Here is a 25568-nt window from a genome sequence, read left to right on the forward strand (position 1 = left end):
GATCGGAGTCAGGCTCTTGGAAACGTCGTGAGCCAAGCACAAGAAGAAGGGCAGGTTGGGCTCTTGGGATTCCCGGGGATGCGGTCCCAAGGGACGAAGGTCTACCCACACCTCGCGGTTGAGGACTGAAGTGTGAGACTGGCGAGGGGAGCGCGCAGACTCCCTACTAGCCGGGGAGCCCCCGGCCCCGCCCCACACCTGCGCGGCCGCCCCGCCTCTGCCGAGCCCATTGGCTAGACCCGCCGCCCGTCAGACGAGCCCCCAGGGCCCGCCCCCGCCCCCGCCCCCGCCCGGAGCAGCGCCTCATAGCGCCCCGGCCACCTAGACAGCGCCACTCTGTCAGGCTCCCCGCCGTCGGCCGCGTGGTGCGCCGCCCGCCTGCCAGTTACCGGCGCGGGGCCGCCCGCCGCCGGCTCGGGGCGGACCATGCGCCCGACAAGCCCGCCGCCCGCCCGCTGGTTCTGCGTGCTGACCGGCGCCCTCGTCTGCGTCTTCGGCCCCGCAGTGAGTGTCCGCCGGGCAGCCCCGAGTCCCGGCACCTGGGGGTGGAGCAGGGGTGACGGGAGCCCGGCCTTGTGCTCACGTCTGTGTGGAGGGGGTAAGGGGCGCGGAGCACGCGGTCTCGTCTTCGCTGCGCCTGAGACCGGGTCTAGACCCTAGGGCGGGGTAGGGTCTCCCTGGCGCCTAGTCCCTTCCCGCGCAGCCTGGAGCCCGTTCTGCGTCAGAATCTGGGACACTCGTAGAGGGCCGGCGGGAAAGAGCTGGCTCCAAACTGGCCTTGCGTGTAATGGCTGTGGGTTGGCGAAGTCCGTGAATGGAGGGTCGGGGACTGCGGGCCACTGAAATGGAAGGTCTGGTAGGCAGTAGGTTAGGGGGAGGCTGTGAGGGTCGTCGTTGTGTGCTGTGCCCGCCGGGAGGTGTCTGTGGAGACATTAAGTTACTTGTAGGAGTGACATTCAGCAGCAGACCAAGCTCTGAGCCCCTGGAAAAGGGGCTTTGGGGATCAGGTGACTGGCAGGCAGACCCTTCCTGTGCCCTCCCACTGAGCAAAGTTGAAAGATACAGAGCCCAAGGTGGAAGGTGGTGGGCGATGAGGATTTGGGGTGGTTTATTGGAGAAGGCCAGACATGTGCATGGGAAGGGAGCAAACAACCCAGAAGCAGTGGCCACCCTCTTCCTTGCATTTCTGCTTCATCTCCACATGGGTATGTGTGTGTGCCCCTGGTACCCATGTGTCCCATGTGTGGGTGTGCCCATGTGTGTTGCTAGTGGAGGGGGGAGGCACTCACCTGGGTGCAGGGCAGATTCTGACTGAGGCAGAAGATGCATGGGTCATCTTCCTGTGAGATCAGGGAAGACCTGAAGACTACCCAAGCCCATTTTACAGATGGGCAAAGTGAGGCCCAAAGATATCAGAGCCACACCTGTCCCCCACCCATCAGACCTGGACTGAAGCTGATTTCTTTCTATCCCTCCCCTGGAACTTGAGGAATCTGTGGTTGCTGCTTGGGCAGGGCCTAAAACCTGTGGGTTCCAGGTCTGGCACCAGCTCCAGGTTGGCTGGTGGATGGATGGAGTATATGGGTCATCTATAGTCTCTTCTGTCCCTTGAGTATCTCCCTGACCATCACCTCCACCAGGGCAGGAATCTCTGTTTCCATCTCGCTAATGTGCTGCACACTTGGGCTGGGATGCTCATTGCTTGTCCTGGAAGCAGACCTTATGACGATTGGCATAAAATTCTTCTCTCAGTGATAGCTGTGGTGAGACCCACCTCCTGAGCTCTCAAAGCCTCACCAAGTTCTGGCCCTGAAGGCATACTCTGGCAACACTTACAGCCTCTCAGGGTCACAGAGCTTCCAGGCCTCACCAGCAACCCTCTGGCTCTCCCATCCCTGAGCTCTGACCACTCAAATTTTCCACGGGTGAGCCAGGAATCTTGGGACCACCACTGGCACCACATTTTCCCATTGCTGGAGGCTTCTCAGCCTCGGGGCAGACTGGTTTTAGTGGGGTCCCCTCTCCAGCAACATCTGCCCCCCACCTCCTGAGACAGTTCAAGCCTGGCTGTTGCCATGCCTACTCTCCCCTTTCTTTCCCCATCTTATTTGGTTAGTTCCCAACTCCAGCTCCTCCTCCAGACAGCCTACCCTGATTGTTCTAACCCACTGTGTCCTTCCCACTCTGACCTCACTCTTCAACCCTAGCCTGGGCCCTTTTGACCATCCCATGGGATCAAGGCCTAAGGTCTCTCACCCTCCCATGTCCCTTACAGCCCCGTGCAGGGCTGGGCCCGCAGAGGGAGGCGAAGGGACTCACCCAGGAGTCGGTGAGGGCAGGATGGAATGAGGGGCCCCTACCTTCCTCTCTACTTCTCCCTTCTCCACACAAGCCACCCCTTGCTCCCACGCTAAATAGATACCAGGCAATCCTGCTTCAGCCTGACTCAGGGAAGCAGGGTAGTGTGTTATCAGAGTCATAAAATGGCAGCTGCAAAGTTCAGTTTGAAGACCCAAGGCCGTTTCACTCCTGTTTATGGAGCCCTGACCTCAGCCTGGGAAGAGGAAATTTCTGAACAGGGAAGCAAAAAAAGGAAAGAAAATCTCCAGTGTCTCAGAAGAGGAAGTCTTCCCCAAGGCCACCCTTCAAGCTTTCCACTGCCCCTACCCGCTGGAGAGTAGGCACAGGAGCTCCTCATTGGTAGCAGAACTGCTCAGGCCAGTGCCAAGCCCAAGGGCAGAGACAGGAGGTGTCATAGAGAAGGGGCAGATCCATGCCCTGCCCTGGGAAGATTCTCAGCTGGTAGCAGAGAGCAGAGCCAGTGACCCAGGAGAACTAGCCCAGCCAGATGTGGGGTGCAGCCTTCCAGAACTGGGGCAATGGTCGCTCAGAGGAGCAGTCAGGGAAAGCTGCCTGGAGGAGACAGGGCAGTTTCCTAAAGAGTTTGGCAAAATGATCCAGTCTTCCACCTGAGACTATGAGACAGCCTCTGTTGGCAGGACCAATGGGCCTTTCCCCAGAAGGAGGAGGAACCCCTCAGCTCCCCCCTACCCTGCCACCCAGAGGCTGGGTTGGCCCAGGGATTCAGAGAGGCCTGGCTCCTCCGACTTCTCTCTGAGGCTCACTGGCCATCTCCTGAAAGCTTCACCTTGCCGTAGGCATCCTGCCCCAGCCATCTGCTTCCAGCGGCTCCAGGAGCTTCCATGGCTACCCAGCAGTCCCGGCCCCTAGCCAGCCACCTGTGGTGTTTAGGAAACACGGCTACAGAGGGGTCAAGTCTCCCTCTTAAGTCAAGTGACCGTGTCAGTTAGGCCTGCCCAAGGCTCCCAGGGGTGGGTGGGGCTGTGCTGGAAGATCAAGCTCCCCCCGAGGTTTCCACCTTCCCATGCTGCCCTGACATCCACCTTTCCTGACATTTCTAGAGCTTCCATGATGAGTAGCCTGAGCTGTGTCCTCAGCGCACTCCATGGCCATGGCCAGTTGACCTGGAGAACATGTTTCCTCTCTGTGGAAGGGCCTCTGTTTCCTCATCACAAAAAGGAGGGTGAGAACCCTTGGCCCAACATGCAGGGGAAATGGGAAGAGAGGCCAGCTCCACCTTGGCTGGAGCCAAGTCTTCCCCACCCCACCCCATCCCACCCCATCTCACCCCAGCCTCACAGCTGACTATGAAAAGGGCTTGGCCTTCCAGTCAGGACTTCTGTGGTAGTTGAAGGATATGGAAGTGCTGTGTGAACTGTGAGACAGATTGTTCCTTCCTCTTGATCCCAAGCCTGGGAGCCTTATGGACCCTTCTTCAGCTCTCTCTTGTCCCCCTTGCTCAGGGGTTTCCAGGGAAGGGAGGAGTCCTGGGCACAGGGGGTGGTGTGTCCTCACAGGTAGCCAGACGATACGGGGCATGAGGTTCCAGGCCCAGGCAGGTGACAAGTCCTCTTAGGGAGGACTGGATGATGGGGCCTTCTGCATGGTGGCAGCCTCATAGCAATCCAGCCTGAGGAGTCTGCCACTTACAGGGGCTCCTCACTGTGCCCCTCTGGCTATGGATGCAGGAATGGGGTCTGGGGACTAAACAAAGCCTCATCCCTTCCTCCTTGCCCCATCTTCTCAACCTCCTAGACTCTGCCCTTTCCTGTCTGACCTCCCCAACACAAAGCTGTTCTCACTGTACCAAGGAAAATGTGCAGTGTGTGCAAACTCTCACCTGCCTTAGATGTATTTCAGAAGAAAAAGAAATACAATCTAATCTCTCTGCCACATTATGGGTTTTTTTTAAAACTTTTATTGTGAACATTTTCAAGCATACAAAAAAATGTAGAGCAAGTAGTATAATGAACATGGAAATGCCCATTTCCGGGAGTGATGTCACCAAAACAGCAGTACAGGAATTTCCAATGTTTGTCCACTCCAAACTTCTAGATTTGAAAGTTGTTAACCATTAATATTTGTATCATTTACTCTTTTGGCTGAAGTATTTGAAAATACATTATAGACATCATAGACCAAATTATTTTAAGATGCATCTCTAAAATCAAGGATATTTTCCTGTATACCATCATCACTCCTAACAAAATTAACAGGGATTCCTTAATAGCCGATATTCAATAGCCGATGTCCCCCAGTAGCATTTAATCAAGCATCATAAGATGTGTGGTGATATTATCAGGGGAGGAGGGGTGTTGCATTTACTGCAAGAAACTGTCCTGCCTGTGCCATAATGGGACTGTACAGTGAGCTGGCAGGTGGGTGAGGGGAAGAGCAGGGGGCCTTGAGCAGGTGGGTGGGCAGCAGGTTAGACTTCACCAGACAGGGCTCAATCTTATCTGCACCCCCTCTCATGTGGTTCATGATGTGAAGGTTTGTGTCTCCCAGGAAGTGCCTTCAGCCATCTCGAAAACAAATTCTTCCTGCCCAGGGGAGGGTAAGAGGGGTGAGGGGAGAGGAAGAGAGGAGAGGAAGAGGTCACCAGCCGACATGTCAAGGGGCTCCAGGGGCTGATGCCCTGCTTTCTGCGGTTGATCAGACACCAACATCACCCACAGACACCATGTTTGAAACAGTGTTCTTTCTGCAGTGGTGCCCAGGATGACTTTCAAAAGACAGAGGATTGAAACCTAAGTCCCTACTGCCCCTGCTTAGCAAAGTGACTTCGTGGTAACGAAGGTAGTAAAGGCCCTCTTCGTGGTGATCCTCTGCAAAAACACCTGAAAGGCTTCATGGCCCTCAGTAAACCTCACAAGAAGGGCCTTTTAATGGGTCCAGGCTTAACACCAAGCTGAACTCCTTTGCATTCTCCTAATAATGAGAGCCCTTATCCTGATATCACCTTGAACTGCAGGAAGTTCTGTCTTGCCCCAGACCCAAGCTTGTGTCCCTATGTCTCCCTCTTTTTCTTACCCTCAGCCCCCCAACACAAGTTCTCACTCCATCCTCCTACTCCCTAGAGTTCAACCTTCCCCAGGATTTTTATTTTTTGGCTGTGCCACCAAAAATGTGGCATGTGGGATCTTAGTTTCCTGACTAGGGGTCAAACCTTTGCCCCTTGCATTGGAAGCACAGTCTTAAGCACTGGACCATCAGGAATGTCCAGCCTTCCCAGGATTTGCAGAGACGGGAAGCTTTGGACTATTGGCCAAAGAACATGAAAATACAGGGAGGGTAAGAGAAATCAGACAGCAATAGGGGGCAAAGGAGAACCAGGCTTGAGACCTCCCCTCTGGTAGACACAGCTGCCACTTGTCAGTGGGAAGGACATTAAGGCTGCCTGGGATTCTGCAAGGCTATCATGCTGGAACTAGGCTGGCGTCTGGGCATGTGGGGCTGGGCTGGGCTGGGGCTTTGGCAACAACTGGTAACCCTTGTCAGTCCCCCTGTGTCCTTTACGTGTAACTCTCAACACAACCTTGATGGAGGTGGTGCTGTCATTGTTGCCACTTCTACAGATGAACTGAGGTGACTTGCCCAAGTTCGCCCAGCCAGGAAGTGGCCAAGAGTCTGCTTCCAGAACTCGTGGACTTAACTAGGCTATGCCATCTTATAAGAGTAACTACTTCTTCCAAAGTGGCTATGGCATGCCACATGCTGCCCTGGGACTTCAGAGATAGGTTTTAACTAATGAGATGGACACATCAGAAGTGATGGCTCAGGGAATTATCTCACACATGCACCTGTGTAGCCACCACCCAGATCAAGCTATTATACCTTCCCATCAGCCCAGCAGACTCCCCTGTTTCTCTTCCCACTAAGATAATCATCTCTACTTCCTTTAGTGCCCTCTGAAAAGGCGGGAGCCTATTTCTCCTCTTTTCTGTGACCTCTGGATCCCATGATTTACCTCACCTTCCTGTGCCCGCCCCGACTCTTTTCTCCTCCTCCCCTCTCCTCTCCACCCTCACTTCTTCCTTGACTACAAGATCTGCAACTCCTCACCAGTTCAAACACAAAAAACAAAATGAAGGGGACATCCAGGAAGCTGGTTTGTGGTCTTATGTACCTTTGATCACACTGCTTTCTCTCTGAGTCCTCAGTTTCCTCTCATGACCCTTTGACGCTCCATTATTTCAGTGGTGGTAGGGAAGGGCTTAAGTAAATCGTGGGATGTAACATGGTAATGGAGCCCCTGCTCTCTCTGCTCCCTTTCCACAGCTTTTTCCAACTATCCCAAGTAGGGGGGGAAAAAAAGAGAGAGAGAGCCCTCCTTTGACAAACAGGAGCATCCATGAGCACCCAGGAGCATCTCAGAAACACAGAGCATCCATGCTGGCCCCCAGGGCTTGGTACCTTACAGGCAGGAATTTCTTTCTCCTGTTTCATCGATTCCAGCCTGTTGCATTTTAGATGCTCTCAGAGGCTAGCTGCTCCTCGGAAGGACCCATGTGTCCCCACCACCCTGCTTCTGTCTCCCTTGGCTTCTTCTGCCATAGTTCTCTGGCCCTGGGTAAAGCAGGAGGTTCTCATCCAGGCCAGTAGCTGTGGTCTCAAACGTCCCTTGAGGGGAGTTGGGTGTGGCCCCCAACACCTGAGGTGGGCTCACCCCTGTCTTGCTGAGCCCCCAGCACCTAACAGCTAGAACTCCCAGTATCTTCACCCTTTGCCCTACCACCTCAGCCTTTACCCCAGATCTCAGGGGGCCCCCATTGGGAGGAGAAAGCAAGGCTCTGTCCCAAGCCCCTCACAGTGGGAATAGACAGGAAGGGGCATCCTGAGCAGGTGGAATTAATAAGACATGGCTAATCCAGACCCCCAGCTAGACACTCAGGACTATACTCCAAATCCCAGGCAGTTACCTCCCACATGCAGCCAACAAAATGGCAGGAGACACAGGATCAGAACTGAAGGGATGCTAGGGACTTCTTCATTCTTGCCTGAGTCCCTTCTTCTGGGCTCAGGAATGCCTGTCACAGAGAAGGTATTGGGGAACTGGACTGGCCTGAAACTCTCATCTTAACCCAACTGCAAAGTGAGGGCTTCCCAGGTTGTTCACTGGTAAAGAATCCACCTTCCAAGCAGGAGATACAGGTTCGATTCCTAATCTAGGAAGATCCCCTGGAGAAGGAAATGGCAACTCACTCCAGTATTCTTAGAGAATTCCATGGACAGAGGAGCCTGGGGGGCTATAGTCCATGGGGTCGCAAAAGAGTCAGACACGACTGAACAACTAAACAACAAGGTAGGACTGACTTTGAGCCCCACTTTCTCCTCTCCCCATGAAGTGTCAGGAGACAAGTTAAGAGATGTAGGCAGTGGTAGGGTTTGGAAGGGTTGGAATGCCATTTTGATGTATGGGCTTTTACTCCTAGGACCATCAGAGATTTGATGCAGGAGAATGAGAATGAGGACACAGTTTACAAAGATCCCTCAGGTTGCAGGTGGTGGGGCTGAAAGCTTCTGCACTAGTCCAGGCAGGGACTGATGAGGCCCGGCCCCTGTCCACATCTCCAAACTTGTTTCCTGATGCTTCCAGCACCCCTTACTGAAGCCACATCAGACTTCTTGCAGACTTGACTGTGTTAGGCATTTTCTTGCCTCTGTGCTTCTGCACACACTGTTCCTACTTTCTGGAATGTCCTTACTCCACCTCTAATTATCAGACTCTTACACAACCTCAAAGGCCCACCACTACTGCTGATTCTCTGTGAATCCCACACACCAGCTATATCCCTTCCCTGGGGCCAGTAGACTTGGCTGTATCTGGCTGGGAATTTTCTAATTTTGTGTGTCTGGAGTTCAGGGGGATAATGAGGATGTTTAGAATAGGGAAGTATATAGAAGAGGAAGTTCAAAGTCTGCCTGAATTCCTCAGTGATAAAGCTAGAGGGAGCTGCCCTGGCCCTGTCCTCCAAAGGGCAATGGTTGACCAGATGGCCCGAGGCAAGGCCACATAGAGGGATTGATGCTGTCCAGACCAGTGGCCAGAGACTTAGGTCCTTTGGGAAATGTGCATTGCTGACTGACCTCTGGTCCCTCTTTGGGTCTCTATTTCCTCAACCATTCTGCAGATGGGGCCCAATACTTAGTCGTGGTGAAAGCAGGACTCCCCTTCTAGACCACCTCCACTTATTCAGAGATATCCCAGGTGACCCTAAGGGCTCCGTCCCTGCTTCTACATAGTGCCTGTCAGTACAGACTCTGTTACTGTGCTTCTGGGCGAGCAGAGTTGCCTAGAGAAGTTAACCCTGCAGTCTTCACCCTCAGAGAGTAGCAAGCAGAAACTGCCAGGAGCCCTGGGATGCCCTCAGTGATTGGAAAACAAATGTGTCCTGGCAAACAGCAGGGCCATAGCCCAGGCTTGTGAGGGCTCAGCAGGGACTTCCCTAGTGGTCCAGTGGTTAAGACTCCATTCCCAATGGAGGGGGCCTGGGTTTGATCCCTGCTCAGGGAACTAGATCCCACATGCCACAACTAAGAGTTCACATGCTGCAACTAAAGATCCTGCGTGCCACAACTAAGACCCAGTGCAACCAAGTAAATAAATATTTTTTTTTTAAAAAAGAAGGCTCAGCAAATACGAACATCCTTTGTCCTAGTCTCAGAGCACAAGTCTGGACTCTTGGTTACAGGGACAGAAAACTCAACTGGCTTCAGCCATACAGAAAGGTATTTGTGTTGCTGGAAGCAGGGTTGGTTTCAGGCATGGCTGCATTCAAGGGCTCAGATAATGTCAAGAGGATCCCATTTTTCTCCATCTCTTTTTCCTGCCTTTAATATGCAGCTTTCATCACTGGGTTCTACTTGGTAACAAGGTGGTAGCCATAGTTCTAGCCCCTGCATCCTCTGAGGTTTCCAGTCCAGTAAGCAAGAAAAAATCCACTTGCCTAATTGCTTAATCCGAGGTCCCAGGAATGAGCTTCCTGGCTCTGAGGAGTGTGAACTGGACCATGTGCCAGTCACTATGGCCAGGAACACTCTTAACTGGTTTAAGTCTGGCTACATGTTGATCCCCTGAGAGAGAGTTCATCAGAACCCATGGACTAGGAGTGGGGAAGGGCATGATTTCCCAGACAGAAAGAGGACGTGGCACTGGAAGAATTGTAAAGAACGATAGAAGGCAGTGACTCTGATATCTACTACTTACTATCCATCCTGCTTTCACAGTGAGGAGTGCATGCTCATTCACTTCAGTTATGTCCGACTTTGCGACCCCATGGACCTTAGCCTGCCAGGCTCCTCTGTCCATGAGATTTTCCTGGCAAGAATACTGGAGTGGGTTGCCATGCCCTTCTCCAGGGGATCTTCCCAACCCTGGAATTGAACCCGCGTCTCCTGCATCTCCTGCTTTGCAGGCAGATTCTTTACTTGCTGAGCCATTGGGTTTAACTAAAATTGGTTGAGGGGGTGATGGCAGCTGAAAATGGGCAGAAGAGGCAGGCAAGGCTGGGGAAGCACCAGAAGGCAGAACACACTCTGTAACTGAGGACAGCAAGCTGGGAAGGTACCCTTGAGAGAAGTGTGCTCCAACAAAGCAAGAGAGACCAATGGTGGGACACAAGCTGGGGTGGCCGATCCCTGGATTCCTCTTCCAGAGGCCACCTCCGGGATCCCTCTGGCCACCCTTGTTCCCATGCCCCAGCAGGATGAACCAAAACAAATCCTTTAAGACAAAGCACCATGAGAATCTCCGACACTTTGGGGCAAGAGGGGAATCATGTGACCCAGCACCCAGACCTCACTCACCCATGAGCCATTAGCGTGAAAGCCACACAGAGAACATGGGTTCCATCTTGGACTGTTAACTCTACCAGTCAATTAGGGTAAAACTATTAGCTGGTAAGTCATTTAAAGGACTTCTCTGGTAGCTCAGCTGGTAAAGAATCTGCCTGCAATGCAGGAGACCCCGGCTCAATTCCTGGGTCAGAAAGATCCCCTGGAGAAGGGATAGGCTAGCCACTCCAGTATTCTTGGGCTTCTCTGTGGCTCAGATGGTAAAGAATCCACTTGCAATGCAGGAGACCTGAGTTTCATCCTTCGGATGGGAAGATCCCTTGGAGGAGGGCATGGCAACTCACTCCAGTATTTTTGCCTGGAAAATCCTCATGGACAGAGGAGCCTGGAGGGCTACAGTCCATGGGGTCACAGAGTCGGACACGACTGAGCGACTCAGCACAAGTCATTTAAAAGCTGACATATGGAAAGTAACACAGATCTATTATGGAGCAGGCTACAGTTGTTCATATAACTGTTTAAAAGAAAAGATATGAGATTTAAGATTGTGGTCCCTCTTTGGAGGCACGTGCTTACAGTGGGACTGACTTGTCTAGAGCAATGGTTAAAGTCACACCCTCGATGCCTAGCAGCCAGACAGGGATCTCCTTAAAAGAAGGAAATAAGGGGAACCCCCTGACATACCTGTGCTCTCCCCAAAACCCTACTGCACAAGAAGCCTTAGAGTCATCAGGGGAGGGGGCCAAGGTCCACTTGGCTCATAGGGAAACTGAGGGCCAAGCCCTTGTCCCAGGATGAGGGGGACAAGCTGGAAGAGACTCTGATTCTGAAGCAATCTTGCGGGAGTCTCCCCATAGCCCTGTTGGGGACTGTGACATTCTTCTCCCTGGGCAGAGATGAGGAAGCAGGGTGGCAGCCACTTCCCTAATGCCAAAGAGACTGGCAGAAACTGCCACCAGCCCAGTGGATCCTTCACTGAGGCCTTTACCACACCTTCCTCCGCAAGACCTGACTCCCAAGACCTGTTTTTTCCAGCTATTCTTGGGCAGCTCTTATCCCTACTCACATGTCAGCCCCAATGCCAATATCTCCCTGGCACACAAGTTTGACTTTACCCTTAGTCCCTGGCCAGGGTACAGCGGAGGGAGGGGGAAGCATGGGCTTCTCGGTGACCTCTGCAAGAGGAGGCCTGGTTGGATTGTGAGCCATTCTAGAGGGGCCTCTCTTACTGCTTGAGACTTCCCTCGTCCTCACTAGATCTGCCAGAGCTTGAATTATTCAGAAGCTAAGAAGGAGGGTGGAGGGTCTGGTCAAGGAAGACCAGCATTCCCCTCCCTGCCTGGTGACCCAGGGGAAGAAGCACAGGCTCCAGGAATGGGGACAGAGGATGAAAGATGGAGTCAGACTCCTGGACTCCTCCCAGGCTCCAAGGACCAGAAGCCAGGGTCCAACTCAGAATAAGGCAGCACCTGCCGGGCCCCACTCATCCACAGAGACCGAAACAGGGACCCAGGGCTCCCAGCCCAAGCTGGAGGATCCTGTGGGCCAGCTCTGGGCTCCAAGGAGAGGCCCTCTGACCTCTGTCCAGAGTCGTGCCACCCACAGAGACAGTGTTGTTACAGCCACAGTACTGCTGGAGCCAGCAGGAAGCCGTGACAGGGCCCTCACAGCAGAGGGCTTTCCGGGGGACGCTGGATAAGAGTTTGGGGTCAAGGTCAGACTTCAGTCTAAGGTCGAGTTCAGACTGGGGCTGGGGTTCAGTCTGGAACTTGGGTCAGTCTGGCTACTGGGCCTTGCTTAGCCCTATGCTCCTGGAGCCCCCGGACGGACAGGTAGGCTGTGGATGAATGAGGCTGACGGGTCCCCCTCCCTGTCTCGCTCCCCCAGGGCGGCGGGGCAGCGGGGCTGCAGCAGGAAGAGTGTGACTATCTGCGGATGATCGCAGTACAGCATGAGCAGTGCCTGGAGGAGGCGCAGCTGGAGAATGAAACAGCAGGTGAGGCCCCTGATGGCAAGAAAGAACCCTCCCCCCTCCACGTAGCCCACCTCCCTCTCACCGTGAGCCCTGCTGCACCCTCAGATCGAGGCTGCCTAGCTACAGGGCCATCGGATCACATGATATCACCCTCTGGTCTTCACTCCCCAGTCTTGTGCTCCCCACGTTTGGCTCAGCAACCGTGGGGTGAGAATGGAAGGAAATAGAGGGCTTCCTTTAAAAGCTGTTGCTGGAGCCAGACTCAGAAGGGCAGGCAGGATGTGGAGAAGCAGAGAGTCTGGGAAGTCAGAAGGTGCCAAGGCCGACTGCCTGTGGTGGGTGGGGAGTGGGTGTACAATTCACGCCTCTCTGAGGTGGGGGGGAGGGCTGAAGCAGTGGGGTGCCTGGGCCAGCTCCGGGTCTCTCTCCCAGAGGTCACCTCCCTGAAGCCAGGGTTACAGCTACATAGCAGTCTGGCTCAAGAGCAGGGAGCATCTGTTCTTCCTGGCTTCCCTGTCCCCCCATCTCACTGAGGCTGACAGTCATGAACCCCAGCCTAAGTCCCTCCTTCTGAGCTCTGATTCCCACCTCCTGCAGCTCTGAGTGTGCAGCGTCACAGATGGCCTTTACCTCTCCCAGCTCTCAAGGAAGGATGGCCCTCTGTCTCCCAAGGCCCTGAAACTATGGCCCGGGGGAGGGTTAGCCAGACCTGCCTACAGTTTGTACGCCGCACCCCCCACCCCTGCCTCTGGGGCAGGAAGTCAAGACCAGGCTGCACACAGCCTTGGAAAGTCTCAACAGTGAGATCCGGGATCATGGGCAGCCCGGAGACGCCCAGACACCGGACTCTAGGCCCCACTAGAGCACCTCCCAGGCCCCGAGGGCAGGCCACCCTTGTGATCCCAATGAGGTCATTGCTGGCACAGGGTGCCTGTAGGAAGCCAACACTCTGTCACCAGGCAGTCGGTCTGAGATGCAGAGGAGGCCATGAAGGGTCTGTGGGCGGTGAGTCTGCCCATGGTCTTGCGCAGGACTCTGTGCGTGTTCGTGCACATCTGACTGTACACACCTGGCCCACGTCTGTCTAGGGCTGCCTCTGTGCCTCTGGAGCCTATAGCTCTGTGTCTGACTCTGAGTGTCTTTGCATGTTGGAGGCATATGTCTGTGTAAGCCTGGACCTGCCTGGATATGTCTGCCCTGTGGTGTGTGTGTGTGTGTGAATGTCTGTGGTATGCTCAGTCGTGTCTATACATGTGTGTCCGTGAGTTGTGTGTGTCTCTCTGTGCCTGTGTTTGCTTATGTCTGGTTCTTCCATGTTCAAGTAAGCGTACCTGTATGCATGTTTACATGTGTGTCTGTGATTCTGTGTGCCAGGGAATGCTTGTCAGTGTGTGTGTCTGTGCACACACATCTATAAAATGACACAGCAGAGGTCCCCACCCTGCCTCGCCATCCCGCACCCAGGCTGAGCTTTCTTTTCCGTTGAGGTTGCAGCCCCACTGTGGGCACACATAGCCAGCCTGGGCCCTGGGTCTCTGTGGGCCTGGTGACCTGTGCGGTGGGACCTGTGTGGCCTCCCGGGGGCAGACACACAGAGAATACTCCCGGGCCCAGCTCACAACCACAGGCGCTCCAGATGCCCCGCATTTTCTTGGCTGTCCCCCCCTCTCAGCTTCCCGACCCTGCTCTCTCCTGCAGGAAGCCTCCCTGACCAGGTGGCAGCCCCTCGACCTTGGCTCCCCCCAGCCCCACCCCGCCCACCAGCCTGTACCCCAGCAGTTCACAGCCCAGCGCTGACGGTACTGAGATTCCTCGAGGCCAAGCATGGCCGCCCCTGGAGCGCAGAGCCCAGGCTTCCTCCTCTCTCTGCCGCTTCCGGTGAAGTTGAGCTCAGGACACCCAGTTCTGAATCCACTCCTGATCTGGGTGGCCACTGGAAATCTACAGAGCCCGAAGCCTGGCAAGAACCCAGACACAATAGCTGGCCTGCAAGCCAGGGTATGCCCAGCATCGTTAGGGCTATCCACAGATCAGCCAGGCAGAATTCCCAGAGAAAGGGTCTCGAGTCCTTCAGACCAGGTGGAGGGCAAGCAGTTTGCCGGAGACCTGGAGCTAGTTGTGTGATGGCTCTGTCCCTCAGTTGCTTGACAGTAAATTGGGAGGGTTAAATAAGTTCTTAGCGTAAAGAGGGTAGAACAATGTCTCCCACATATAAAGGCTGCATAAGTGTTTGCTGATGATACCATTAACAGGATCTAGCAAGATTTGACTGGCAGCTACATGGCCTCCAGAGATGTGGGCACAGGGATGGAAGAGAGATGGGAGCCCTAGTGAGGCCTCAAAAGACTCAGGATAGGATGGGTAGTAGCGGATGGGGTCCCCATTGCAGGGAGCCTGTGCTCTCTGACCAGGCCTCGGAGATCCAGGTGTTCTCAGCCTTCAGCTGCAGGTGCCCCCTGGCTCCCGCAGCCCCAGAAGGTACCCCTACCCTCCCCACTGCTGGCCCACCTTTGTATTCAGAGGCTCAAGGCTCTTCCCCGAGTGGGGATGTCCTTCTGCCTCCTCTTCCCAGGCCCCGTTCTTGGGAACTCGTGAACCTTCGGACCTGGGATGGGCTGGGTTTGGCCCAGCTGGCGTTGACTTTGGCTCAGGGGTTGGGTTTCATGAGTAAATCTATGGGACTGGCAGTGTTGCAAAGAGACAATTAAACCTCCCTCGGGGGAGGGCATCCAGAGGAGTCCTTGTTCCTCAGGGGCACCCAGACCCTGAACAGGCAAGACCACAGCATTGGCATCTGCCTATTCAAGTGAACCCCTAGAAGCCCCACTGTGCAGGCTTCACCAGGCAAGGTGAACAGATGCACAGTGGAAAACACAGCCCGTGATACAGGGTTTTATCCGAATTCACTCCCTAATAACCAGCCCCTGTCACAGTTCACAATTTTATTGGATTGGAGGCATTTGTGTTGTTTTATGGTGGGCTTCTCTGGTGGCTCAGTCAGTAAATAATACACCTGCAATGCAGGAGCCCTGGCATTTGATCCCTGAGTTGGGAAGATCCCATGGAGAAGGGAAGGGCTATCCACTCCAGTATTCTTGTCTGGAGAATCCCATGGATAGAGGAGCCTAGTGGGCTACAGTCCATATGGTAATTTGGTGTTGTCTTATGAGTTTTATGAAGACTCCTCAAGAACTAGATAAACCCTAGTATATTCATCACCCTATCATACCCAATAGCTACTTTTTATAACAAATATTTCCTAACGCCTCCTTTACTATTCTAAAATGAAACTTAGGACATGCACCTTTTTTTTAATGATGTCCTAATTATGACGTAAAACAAAAATAGAATAAAGACATGCATAATAAAATACTGTGTACACATTCCAGCGCAATCACACCAAAAGATAAGAAGACAGAGTCTAAAGGTTGTACCTATAAATATAAATTCTGGGAATATGAGAGCTTTAAATTTAGATTGATATATACGCTGGTTGCATCACTGACCCAGGTTCATGGGCAGCATTGCCATAAGTAATGTGATTTTCCAAAACATTGAACAACTCTTAGTAAAGTTCAGAGCACAGCAAAGCCCAGCCTTCTCTCCTTTTACTTGGCTGCTTCTTTCCTGGAAGACTTGTACTGTCAAACCCGTACAATAAGTGCCTTGTGTTTATCTGTAAAATGGAGTAAGAGTCTAGCCTCTGGTCATTACAAAAGGTTTTCATCTGTGCAAACACCCAGCGACTCATTTGAGAGTCCCAGACGCTACACTGCTCACCGCTGTGCAGAACTGCGCACAATGCCTGCCTGGCATCCCTGTCGCCTGTGCATCGGATGCTGGGGAAGCCCTTCCTCACAATCTCCGCAACAAACAAACCTCCTCCGCTGTTCAAAACACACAAGGGGAGCTCTGTCTCCCACCAAAAACCATAGACCTGTAGTTATGCCTCCTTCTCCTCCGTCCCTGTCTCCCCTCAGACTGGAGGCTCCTCAAGGTGGGAGCCTAAACAAGGAGGAAGCGAGTGGGTGCCTGTGGGCTCAGGACCAAGGCTGGAGGCACCTGGTGACTACGCTGACCCGTGTGTCCTCTGCCTTCACCCCACAGGCTGCGGCAAGATGTGGGACAACCTCACCTGCTGGCCAGCCACCCCTAGGGGCCAGGTGGTTGTCTTGGCCTGTCCCCTCATCTTTAAGCTCTTCTCCCCCATTCAAGGTAAGAACCTCAGGTTGAAGGGCGGGAGCTGGGTGGCAGAAGTAGAGGCAGCTGGAGTGGGGAATCACCTCTCAGGGAAGTGAGACGACAAAGGAGGTGCTCAAAGGGGCTAGAGCAATCGGGGGGTGGGGGGCCTTCCTGGAAGAGGCTGCACTGTTAGTTCTCTGAAGGGCTCATGAGATCTGATTAGCTCTTCCCAGAAAGATAAGCATGTGGGAAGGGCTCACTAAATATTTGTTCAGCGATTGATAACTGATTGACAGTTATGGCTTCCACGTTCCCATTTTGGGGGACTGGTCTTGATTCATTCTTTCACTACCTGGAGGCAATGACCTTTCAGACTGCGAAACTGGCCTTTCTTACACAACTTGTCAGGTCCTGCTTAAGTAAATATGCGCATATAAGGCAGAAAAGAAAAGGGGGAACCTCTTCAGGAAATGGACCGTCTTGATACTGAATAATTAAAGGGGCTTAGGGCACACAGTCAGTCATGCTTTCATTCAGAGAATGATCATTAAACACCTACTAGCTTGACCGGCACTAGGCTGGACAAACACAGCATGGGTCAGAAGGATAAAATGCGCTGTGTTCAGGGAGCTCATGTTCTAGTTGGAGAGACGTTTAGCAAGAAAACACACGCAAATATTATATAAGTAGTAAGCAGTGCTGGGAAAGAGAAGAGGCAGAAGCAAGCTAAGGCAGCCGTCCTGGCGGCCTCTACAAGGAGGTGATGCTGGGACCACTGTCTGAAGACCTGGGCTGGGAAAGAGTCTCAAAGATCCTAGCCGGGGGATCGCTGAGAGGATCCACAGCCCGTGGTATGAGCCCTGAGGAAATTCAGTGGAGGCCACGTGAGCTCAGGCGAGGGAGGAGAGGACAGAGACCAGGCGGGCAGAGGCCTGGAGGACTGCCAGGATGTGGGCTCTCCCTAAGTTCACTCAGCAGCCATGACGGAAGTTAAGCGGGTGATGGACACAGTCCAGCTGGGGATTTTTAACTGGTAGCTGGTTTCTGTGAGAAGAGAGAAGTCTGGGGGTACAAATGGGAAAACCCAACACCAGGGCAGAGGAGAGATGATGATGGTTTGGACCTGGGTGGACAGCAAGTCAGGGGAGGGAAGCAGGCAGGTGGGGGAAGTGGGAGGGGAGGGGTCATGTGTGCCCCACTCAGGTATGGGTTTGATGAGCTGGGGGAGAACAGAGGGAGGAGCAGGGCTGGGGTGGGAAGGGGTGGTGATGGACAGGACCTAGATAAGAATTGAGAGGATGAGCAAAAAGTCTCTCTCTCCAGGTGACCTTTCCCCCTCTGGGCCTATTTCCCTGTTTGTAAAGTGAGAATGGGAGGGGGACCAAATGGTCTCTTCGAGGCAGTCATGTTTTGCCCCCAAGTGCTCAGGGATGCGTGCTCAGCGGTCAAGGAGATCTGGGTGCTCTCCTTGAGGGTGGCCTCCGTGACATGCCTCAGCCACAGGCATGTCACAGTCCAGGCCAGCACCCACCTAGCCCAGCCCTCTTCCAGGGGGACCCAGCACCTGGGCAGGTAGGAGCTGAGCTCCCTGGGGCAGCTCTCATCATGCTCCCTTCAGCAGAGCCTGGCAACCAGCCTTTCTTCAGATCCCTGGGAGCGCCCGCCAATTGCATTCCACTCTGACACTATGCTAATTGCATCCCTCCTGAGGCTCTTCCTTCTGTCCCTGCTGGAATTGAGAACGCAGCTCCTTCACTTGAGAACCGGAACTCCAGCCCACCATCTGGCTAACGCGGAGGCTGCCAGCCTCACTGGGGCCCCCACCGAGCCCTCAGGCAGATGAGAGAAGGCAACTCTTCCTCGGGTGGAGTCAACCGCTCACTGAACCCACCTTGTGACAAGCTGAGTAGGAAGTGCACTTTACCCCTCGGGGTCCGTCAGCCAGATGCCCTTGTGCAGTGAACAACCTGCTCAGCTATCCTTGGCGGCCTTAGCCTCCGAAAATGATGGTGAGGAATAGGAGACTGGGTTAGGGGCTGAATCTGTAAGGGAAAGGGTGTGTTTTCCTGGGCAACCAGATGGAAAAAGTGTAAGCCAGGGAACTGGCCTAGCCCAGTGCCCCTTCCTCTGCAAAGTCCTTCCTGCCACAGTGGCAGGAAGGAACCTCACAGTGGAAAGAGACCCAGCCGACTGCTCCTTCCTGGAGATCCCCCCACCCCTAGCCATCCCTCAGTTCCCTATCCAGAAAGTGGGGTGACGAACACCTCCTTCAAATGGCAGCCAGGAAGATTCATGGAAATAACGAATAGGGAGTTACCTGGGATGCTCTGAGCACACGGCCAAGTTTCGAAGTATTAAACATGCGCAGGGACCCTCCCTGAGCTCAGGATAGCTTGACGCCTCCCGCCTCCTACAGCTCTGCACTTGGACGCCTGAACTAAGTCCTCAGTCACCTCAGTGCAGATGAGGGTCCAAGTCACCTGGGGAGAGTGTGGGGACCACACCTGCTCTACCCTGTATCTCCTATGTGGTTTTGGAAAAGTGACCAGCCTCTTGGAGCTCGGCTCCCCAACTGTGATGATGGAGGGGCTCCAAAAAGGATAATGTGCCTGAAGTGCTCTATCCAGTGTACCTGGGGAAAGTTCTCAAAACGTCCGTGGTGATGATGGTGATGGTGGTGATGTCAGTGGTGGTGCTGACAGTGGTGGCCCAGGTGAGAAAGCAGCTAGAGGGCAAGGATGTCAGGAGCCACCTTCTTTCTCAGTTCTTCCTCGTCAACTCGCTTGATCTCTTTCCCTAATCTTTTCTCCTCCCACCTTCTTTCTCAACTTCTTACCTCCTCCTCCTACCTGTTCTGTCTCCTCTCATCCTCTCTCCCTCTCCTTTTTCCCTCCTCCTCCTTCTCCCTCCTCCTCCTCCCTCCCTCTCCCACCACAAGCCTGGCAGGCGGTCTCTCTCCTGGACTCAGAGTCTCTGTAAGGAGTCCTGGGATAGAGGCGAGGGGGCCCCCTTTGTCCTACCCATTTCCTATCCAGCCCCTCCCTGCCCTGAAGAGGGGGACCCTAAGGGGTACCCCTCACCCCACATGGCCCATTAATGGTCCTATCCCTTGGCTGCAGCCCTGGGCCTCCAGGGACAGAGGACAGTGCACTGCCCTGGAAACCCAGCCTCAGCGGTTCAGCCCCGAGATTCTGCAATCCTGTGCGGCTCATTTCTTCTCGTGCTTGCCATTGCCTGGGCAGGTGCCCCTGCCAGCAACTCCCACTTCTCCATGTGTCAGGACTTCACATCTGTGCCTTTATACGATGTCCTCCAACTCTCACCCACCTCCTGCCTTACTCTGGTCCCTCTCCAGCAGCACATCTGAACCCCTGGCCCCCAGGGTATGGAAGGAAACCCAGACTCGTAGGCCCAGGCAGGCTGACCCAGGAGGACTGGGCAGGCCTGGGCCCCTTACGCGAGCCAGAAGGCTGCTGTCTGTACACACGGGACCAAGAAACCATCTGACATGGTAGCATCCATGGCCCTGTGACAGGGGTCAGCATTCAGCTCATGCCAAGGGTCAGGGATCAGTCCTTGCCAAGGATCCAGGCTGCCTGTGATGAGGATCAGGGTTTAAAGCACCCTGAGGTCAGGTTTATACAGAGCAAGGGGCAGCAATGTCTGCCCTGTCATCTGTGTGAGAGGGTCCGCTGGCAGCCCTGGAGGGGCTTCTCCCTGCCCCAGGCTGCCCCATGATGTCCTGGGCATCTAGGTCAGAACAGCTGGAACCTGATGCTGCAGCAGATGGTAAGAGTAGGGCTGAGCCCACAGACAGACAGACTCCATGCCTACTCCTCCAACCTGCCAGCTCCCACCTCACCCTCTCTCCTCTCCGCCCCACCCTCCACCCAGGCCGCAACGTGAGCCGCAGCTGCACCGAAGCGGGCTGGACGCCCCTGGAGCCTGGCCCCTACCCCGTTGCCTGTGGCTTGGATGACAATTCATCGAGTTTGGATGAGGTGGGCCTCCATGCACCACTCACACACACAAACACACACACACACACACACACACACACACACACAACTGCCCGGGCCTGCTGGCTCCTTCCACTCTCTCCCACCAAGGGGCATGGTTGCCCTCTGTGTAGGAGCCAGGACTCCTGGCATCTGCCCTCCCCAAGCCTCCTCCCTCTCCAGGCCCACATTCCCAGGGGCTCATCCCCCGGCTCCCCTGAAGGGTCCTGGAGAGGGCTTCCAGGAGGATGACACACAGCAGCAAAGCTGAGACCTCACCCTGAGGCCAGCCCACCCCACTCCCTCACAGGAACCTTGCTCCAGCCCTGGACATGGCAGGGCAGACAGAACCCCTCCCCCCTGTCTCACGCAGAAGGGAAACCGAGGTGCGGATCCTGGAGGGAACTGGCCTCAGATACCCAGCAGCCAGTCAGAGACAGGGCCAGGGACATTGTTCTCGGTCCCAGGGCAGGGATCTGCCCTGGAGCAGACTGTCAGTGGTCTCTCCAAGGATGTGGGGCCAGGAGCCAGGGAGAGATTCTGATGGGAAGCCTGGAATGTGATTGGAGTCCCAAGATAGGAGCCCCTCACAGCTTTGATGTGTGAACACTGTCTGGCTGTCTGTGATGACTTCTGTCCCACTCCTGATGCCTTTCACAGATAGGGACTTTTATCCCTCCCAAGAGGGCAGTAATTTTCTCAGAGGCCTTCAAAGCCCACCAGATCCTCAGGCAGGATCTAAATCCACTAAGTCCTTTCTAACCACTGGCCTCTATTCCAGCAGGGAGTAGGAGGCGGTGAGGAAGGAGGGGCTGCCCATGGCTTTGTGTGTGCATCCATGGGGCAGGGGCAGCAGGAAGCCCTCGGCATCCAGCTTTGTCCCACCTCCCCAGAAAGGCCAGAATGCCCTCCTCCTGCTAACCCCAGCCCCGACAAGTCACAAATTTGTGACACGATCCACCCCTAGTGTCTTCTTTGGGCTTCCCTGGAGGCTCAGTGGTAAAGAATCTGCCTGTCAATGCAGGAGACTTGGGTTCCATCCCTGGATCCGGAGGATCCCCTGGAGGAGGAAATGGCAACCCACTCCAGTATTCTTACCTGGGAAATCCCATGGACAGAGGAACCTGGAGGGCTACAGTCCATGGGGTCACAAAGAGTCAGACAAGACTTAGAGACTAAACAACAAGTGTCTTCTTTACTATTGTCTTCAGTGGGGAGGGAGGGCTTCGTGTGAGGGTCTGAAGGGTGAGCAGTCTTACGCCCAAGGATACCAAGCCCAGAGTTGGCTCAGAAGGTCTGCTGGACACATGACCGAAGAATGAATGGATGGGCCAGTGGAACGTGTGGCATTTTTGCTCCTTCCCCCACTGACCTTTCTCCTGTGAAGGAGCAGAGAAGAGTTGAGATCAACCCTCCGCCTCCACCCTGGGAAGCAGCCCTGACTCGTCTGTGGAAACCAGGGAGTCAGGGGGTCTGGGGACTGGGAGCCCCAGACCTCAGCCTCCTCATCTGCCAAGGCAGGGGAAGGGAGGCAGGATGCATAGGGCACCCCGCGCCTAGGTGAGCGCCCCTCACCCCACCCGAGATCCTCACCCCGCCTCCCTCTAGCAGCAGCAGACAGTGTTCTACAGTTCTGTGAAGACCGGCTACACCATCGGCTACAGCCTGTCCCTCGCCACCCTCCTGGTCGCCACGGCCATCCTGAGCCTGTTCAGGTGAGGACCAGCCCGAGCCACAGGCCTCAGAGAGACCGACCAGGTCACTCCGCTCCCAGGCATGCTGTTCCTTGCTCCACGGTCAGCCCCTATCCAGTCCTGCCCCAGCCCCCCTGCCAGGCCAGCCTCCCCTTGAGACAGCAGGCCACTCAGAGTGTTCCCCTGTGTCAGCCTCGTCCCTCACAGGGAGCCGGTCACCGGGGGATAGGTCACCAGAGGCCTGTGCCCTGGAAGGAGGTACGGCAAGCCAGGCTGCACATCTGGATAGGATGCCAGGGGACAGGGTCCCCCTTGAGGGTAGGGTCCGCATTCAGAGGCTTCGAGTCCTCCCCTCTCTCAGAGCGCTGGACGTGTTGGATGGGGCGGGGGTCTGAGGCCTTCTTCGGCCTCCCAGATCTGGCCGCCTCCCACAGGAAGCTCCACTGCACACGGAACTACATCCATATGCACCTCTTCATATCCTTCATCCTGAGGGCCGCCGCCGTCTTCATCAAAGACTTGGCCCTCTTCAACAGTGGGGAGACGGACCATTGCTCCAAGGGCTCGGTGAGGACCCATCCAGGCCTGCCGCCCTCTGCCCTCTCTCCTGAATCTCCTCTTCTCTCTCTCTTCCCTCCTGTCTTCCTCCCCTCTCTCTCCCTCTCTTTCTCTCTCTCCTAAGATGGCCAAACTCCTGTCTGACCCTGCCTGCCAGTTCCTTGAATCCCACTTCGCTCCCACAGCAGGAGGGGGTGCTTGGTCATCTGGGGGTTCACACACCTCCTCCTGCCAATGAGAAACACCTCTCCTGGGTGGGAAAGGGGACACTTGGGGCCACAGCTCATAACCTCCCCTTCCCGCCTCTGCTGCTAACTTCCCATGGGACTTTAGGGAACTCCCTGCCTCAAGTTTCCCCATCGTGCAAGGACATTTGAGCTTCCTTCCAACCCTCCTCCCTGCCATCCGCATCCCCAGGGCTCTGCTCATCATGCCCCTCTTTCTCCTCCCCCCATGGCCACCTGGAGCCAGTCCCACCCCACACCGCCCTGCTCTTCGTTTCTTCCCCTGCCGTCAGTCACTCTGGACCTGCCTAGGGAAGGGAGATTGAGAGCCTTTAAAGAAGTCATTGCCCACCACTAAGGAGTCCATCTCCTTAGTCCCTCCCTGAGTGCGCCGCAGCCCTGAGCAGAGACAGAGAGCTTAAGACCAGTCCTGTCTCCCGTCTACCCCTTGTGGTCAATGACTCATTGCCTCATGGGGGACCTCAGAGGTAGTGTGTTACTTCAGGGGTCAGCAGTACCTTCTCCCCAAAGAGTGGGATTGAAAGTGAATCTCTGCAGAGAGTGATGGTAGAATCTCGGGTGTCTCAAGGGAGAGGGAACACCAAGAGGGGCCACCCTGGTCATTCCCAGAGTGCCTCAGATGACCTCGCCTGGGAGCTGGGCTCAGACTTGTGGGACATGGGCCCCAGAGCCTGGGGAGCAGCCTGTAGCCTCCAGCGCACTTGTTGAGGATAATAGTGGCTTCCCTATGCATTAGCAGCTCTGTGAAGCTTTTCTAAGGCAAGAAGCAGCACAGATCATTGCCCTGTTAAAGATCTGAGTTATTCTTGCTGACAAGCAATGAGAGAGGGTGGGGGAAACAGACTGCCTACAGGAGGGACCTAAGTAAGACCTGAGGAAGGACTTTCCAGCCAGCAGAGGAGTGGAATCTGCTCTCTGAGGACACTTCAAAGCCAAGGGCACAGGAGAGAATGGTGGGAACCTGAGGCCTGGGTAGGGAGGAGTGAAAATAGAAGACTTCCTGGAGGTCGGTGTCTCTAAGCTCTGGCTTACACGTTTCTGGGCTCACTTTGAAATGGAAGATTGTTTCTGGGAGAGGACAGAGGGCCCAGAAGACCTTCTGATCATGCCAGCCGGGCCTCCCAGAGCCCCTGATTACCCTCCCCAGAGGTGTCCCTGACTTCTCCCCTGTCCTCACTCACCTGTCTAGGGAACCCATTCTTCACCCAGCTTCTTCACCGCCCAAGAGGAATGATCACCCCTCCCCTCCCCTCTTTTTTTCTAATTTCTTCATCCCCCTTCTCTTCCTCTTCTCTGTCCCTATCTTTCCCCAACAATTCCATCTAACCCCCTCATTTGCTTTATAGCTCACAGTGCCCCCTGCTACAGGTGCTCTGTTCCCCCTCCCCTCCCCTGTCCTTGAGGCTCCTGAGACAGTCCACAGCTCTTCTCCCTACACACTCAAGGGACTTTTGCTAATAAAAGCAAGAATTCCCCCTTATACCTCTTCCAGCTACTTTCCATTGGAATAAGGTGATTGAGTAGCAGAGGTGGTAAGTGGATGGATTGGTAGCTGGATGGCTGAGTAAATAATGTCTGGATGACTTGAGTAGGTGGGAAGATAGAAGGATGAAGTAAGAAAAATTGGATAGATGATGGGTAGAGGGGTGTGGTATATCGGTGGGTGGATGGAGGAGCAGACTGATGGACAAGTAGATAAATGAATGGATGAAGAGATGTCCAGGTGTCTGAGTCCATAGTGGATGTCTGATATGTAGATAATAAATGAATGGAGAGACTGATAGGTGAGTGTGTCGATGGATTGGCAGATGGAAGATGATGGTTGCCGATAGACAGATGATGGGTGGATGCACGGATGGTAGATAGAAAGTTGGGTGACTTGACAGTGGATGCTGGGGGTAGTGGGTAAGTGTATGGATAAGTGGATAAGTGGGTAGATGGATGATTGGGTGGGTAGGTGAGTTACTAGATATATAGATAGGAAGATAAATAGATAATAAATTCATGGGTGGATAATTAAAACTTTGAGCTTATTCCAAAGCATCTGATGATCTAAAATTAGTGCTAACTGGGAAGCTGGCTGTACAGTATACCTTTTGATCACCTCAGACAGAGATGTGGGCAGGCAGGGACCCCTGCTTACTCCAGTGAGCCCCCTCCCTGCTCCTCCCCTGCAGGTGGGCTGCAAGGCAGCCGTGGTCTTATTCCAGTACTGTGTCATGGCCAACTTCTTCTGGCTGCTGGTGGAGGGCCTCTACCTGCACACCCTGCTCGCCGTCTCCTTCTTCTCCGAGCGGAAGTACTTCTGGGGGTACATATTCATCGGCTGGGGTATGGTACCAGGGAGGGCTGTCAGGATGGGAACAAGGGGGCAAAGCTGGGGGAGCTCTTTAGGGGGGCGGGCACCAACCCAGCCTGCACCCTTAGGTCTTGCTGGGCTTCAAGTCCTACCTGCAGGGCACTCAGCCAAGGATTGAGAAAAGTCCTCCAATTGACCCCTGAGCAGGTGCCCTCTGGCTCCAGCTGTACCTCGGGCTGACCTGTGGGACAGACAGGCTCTCTGAACATCCTTCCACTTCCCCTTCACCCCTCGAAACACACAGGGATGCTGCTAATCTATAAAGCACCTCTGCCAAAAGGAGAGACTCCAAAAGGAGAGAAAGACTGTGCAGACAGGCACAGTCCTGCAGTCTTAAAGCTTCGCCCCCTCAGGAGAGTATCTCTGCAGAGTGAACTGTCTATGTATGCCACCATGAGT

At 54.5% G+C, this 25568-nt stretch overlaps 1 protein-coding gene across 2 annotated transcripts in view; it reads left to right on the forward strand.

The window, feature by feature from the left end:
- Positions 1-322: 322 nt before the first annotated feature.
- The window catches only part of VIPR1 (vasoactive intestinal peptide receptor 1), a 31400-nt gene continuing 6154 nt past the window's right edge, over positions 323-25568 (forward strand). The window contains exons 1-7 of one of the 2 annotated variants that reach the window (XM_043886670.1): positions 323-504; positions 12046-12154; positions 16241-16348; positions 20210-20316; positions 21922-22028; positions 22442-22574; positions 24988-25141. In XM_043886670.1, the coding sequence (XP_043742605.1) occupies positions 427-504; positions 12046-12154; positions 16241-16348; positions 20210-20316; positions 21922-22028; positions 22442-22574; positions 24988-25141 (796 nt within the window). In that variant the 5' untranslated portion in view covers positions 323-426. The remainder of the gene's footprint in view (positions 505-12045; positions 12155-16240; positions 16349-20209; positions 20317-21921; positions 22029-22441; positions 22575-24987; positions 25142-25568) is intronic. The other variant, XM_043886671.1, reaches the window with a different exon arrangement.

Source organism: Cervus elaphus, chromosome 24, assembly GCF_910594005.1.
Source record: "Cervus elaphus chromosome 24, mCerEla1.1, whole genome shotgun sequence".
NCBI classification, from domain to species: domain Eukaryota; kingdom Metazoa; phylum Chordata; class Mammalia; order Artiodactyla; family Cervidae; genus Cervus; species Cervus elaphus.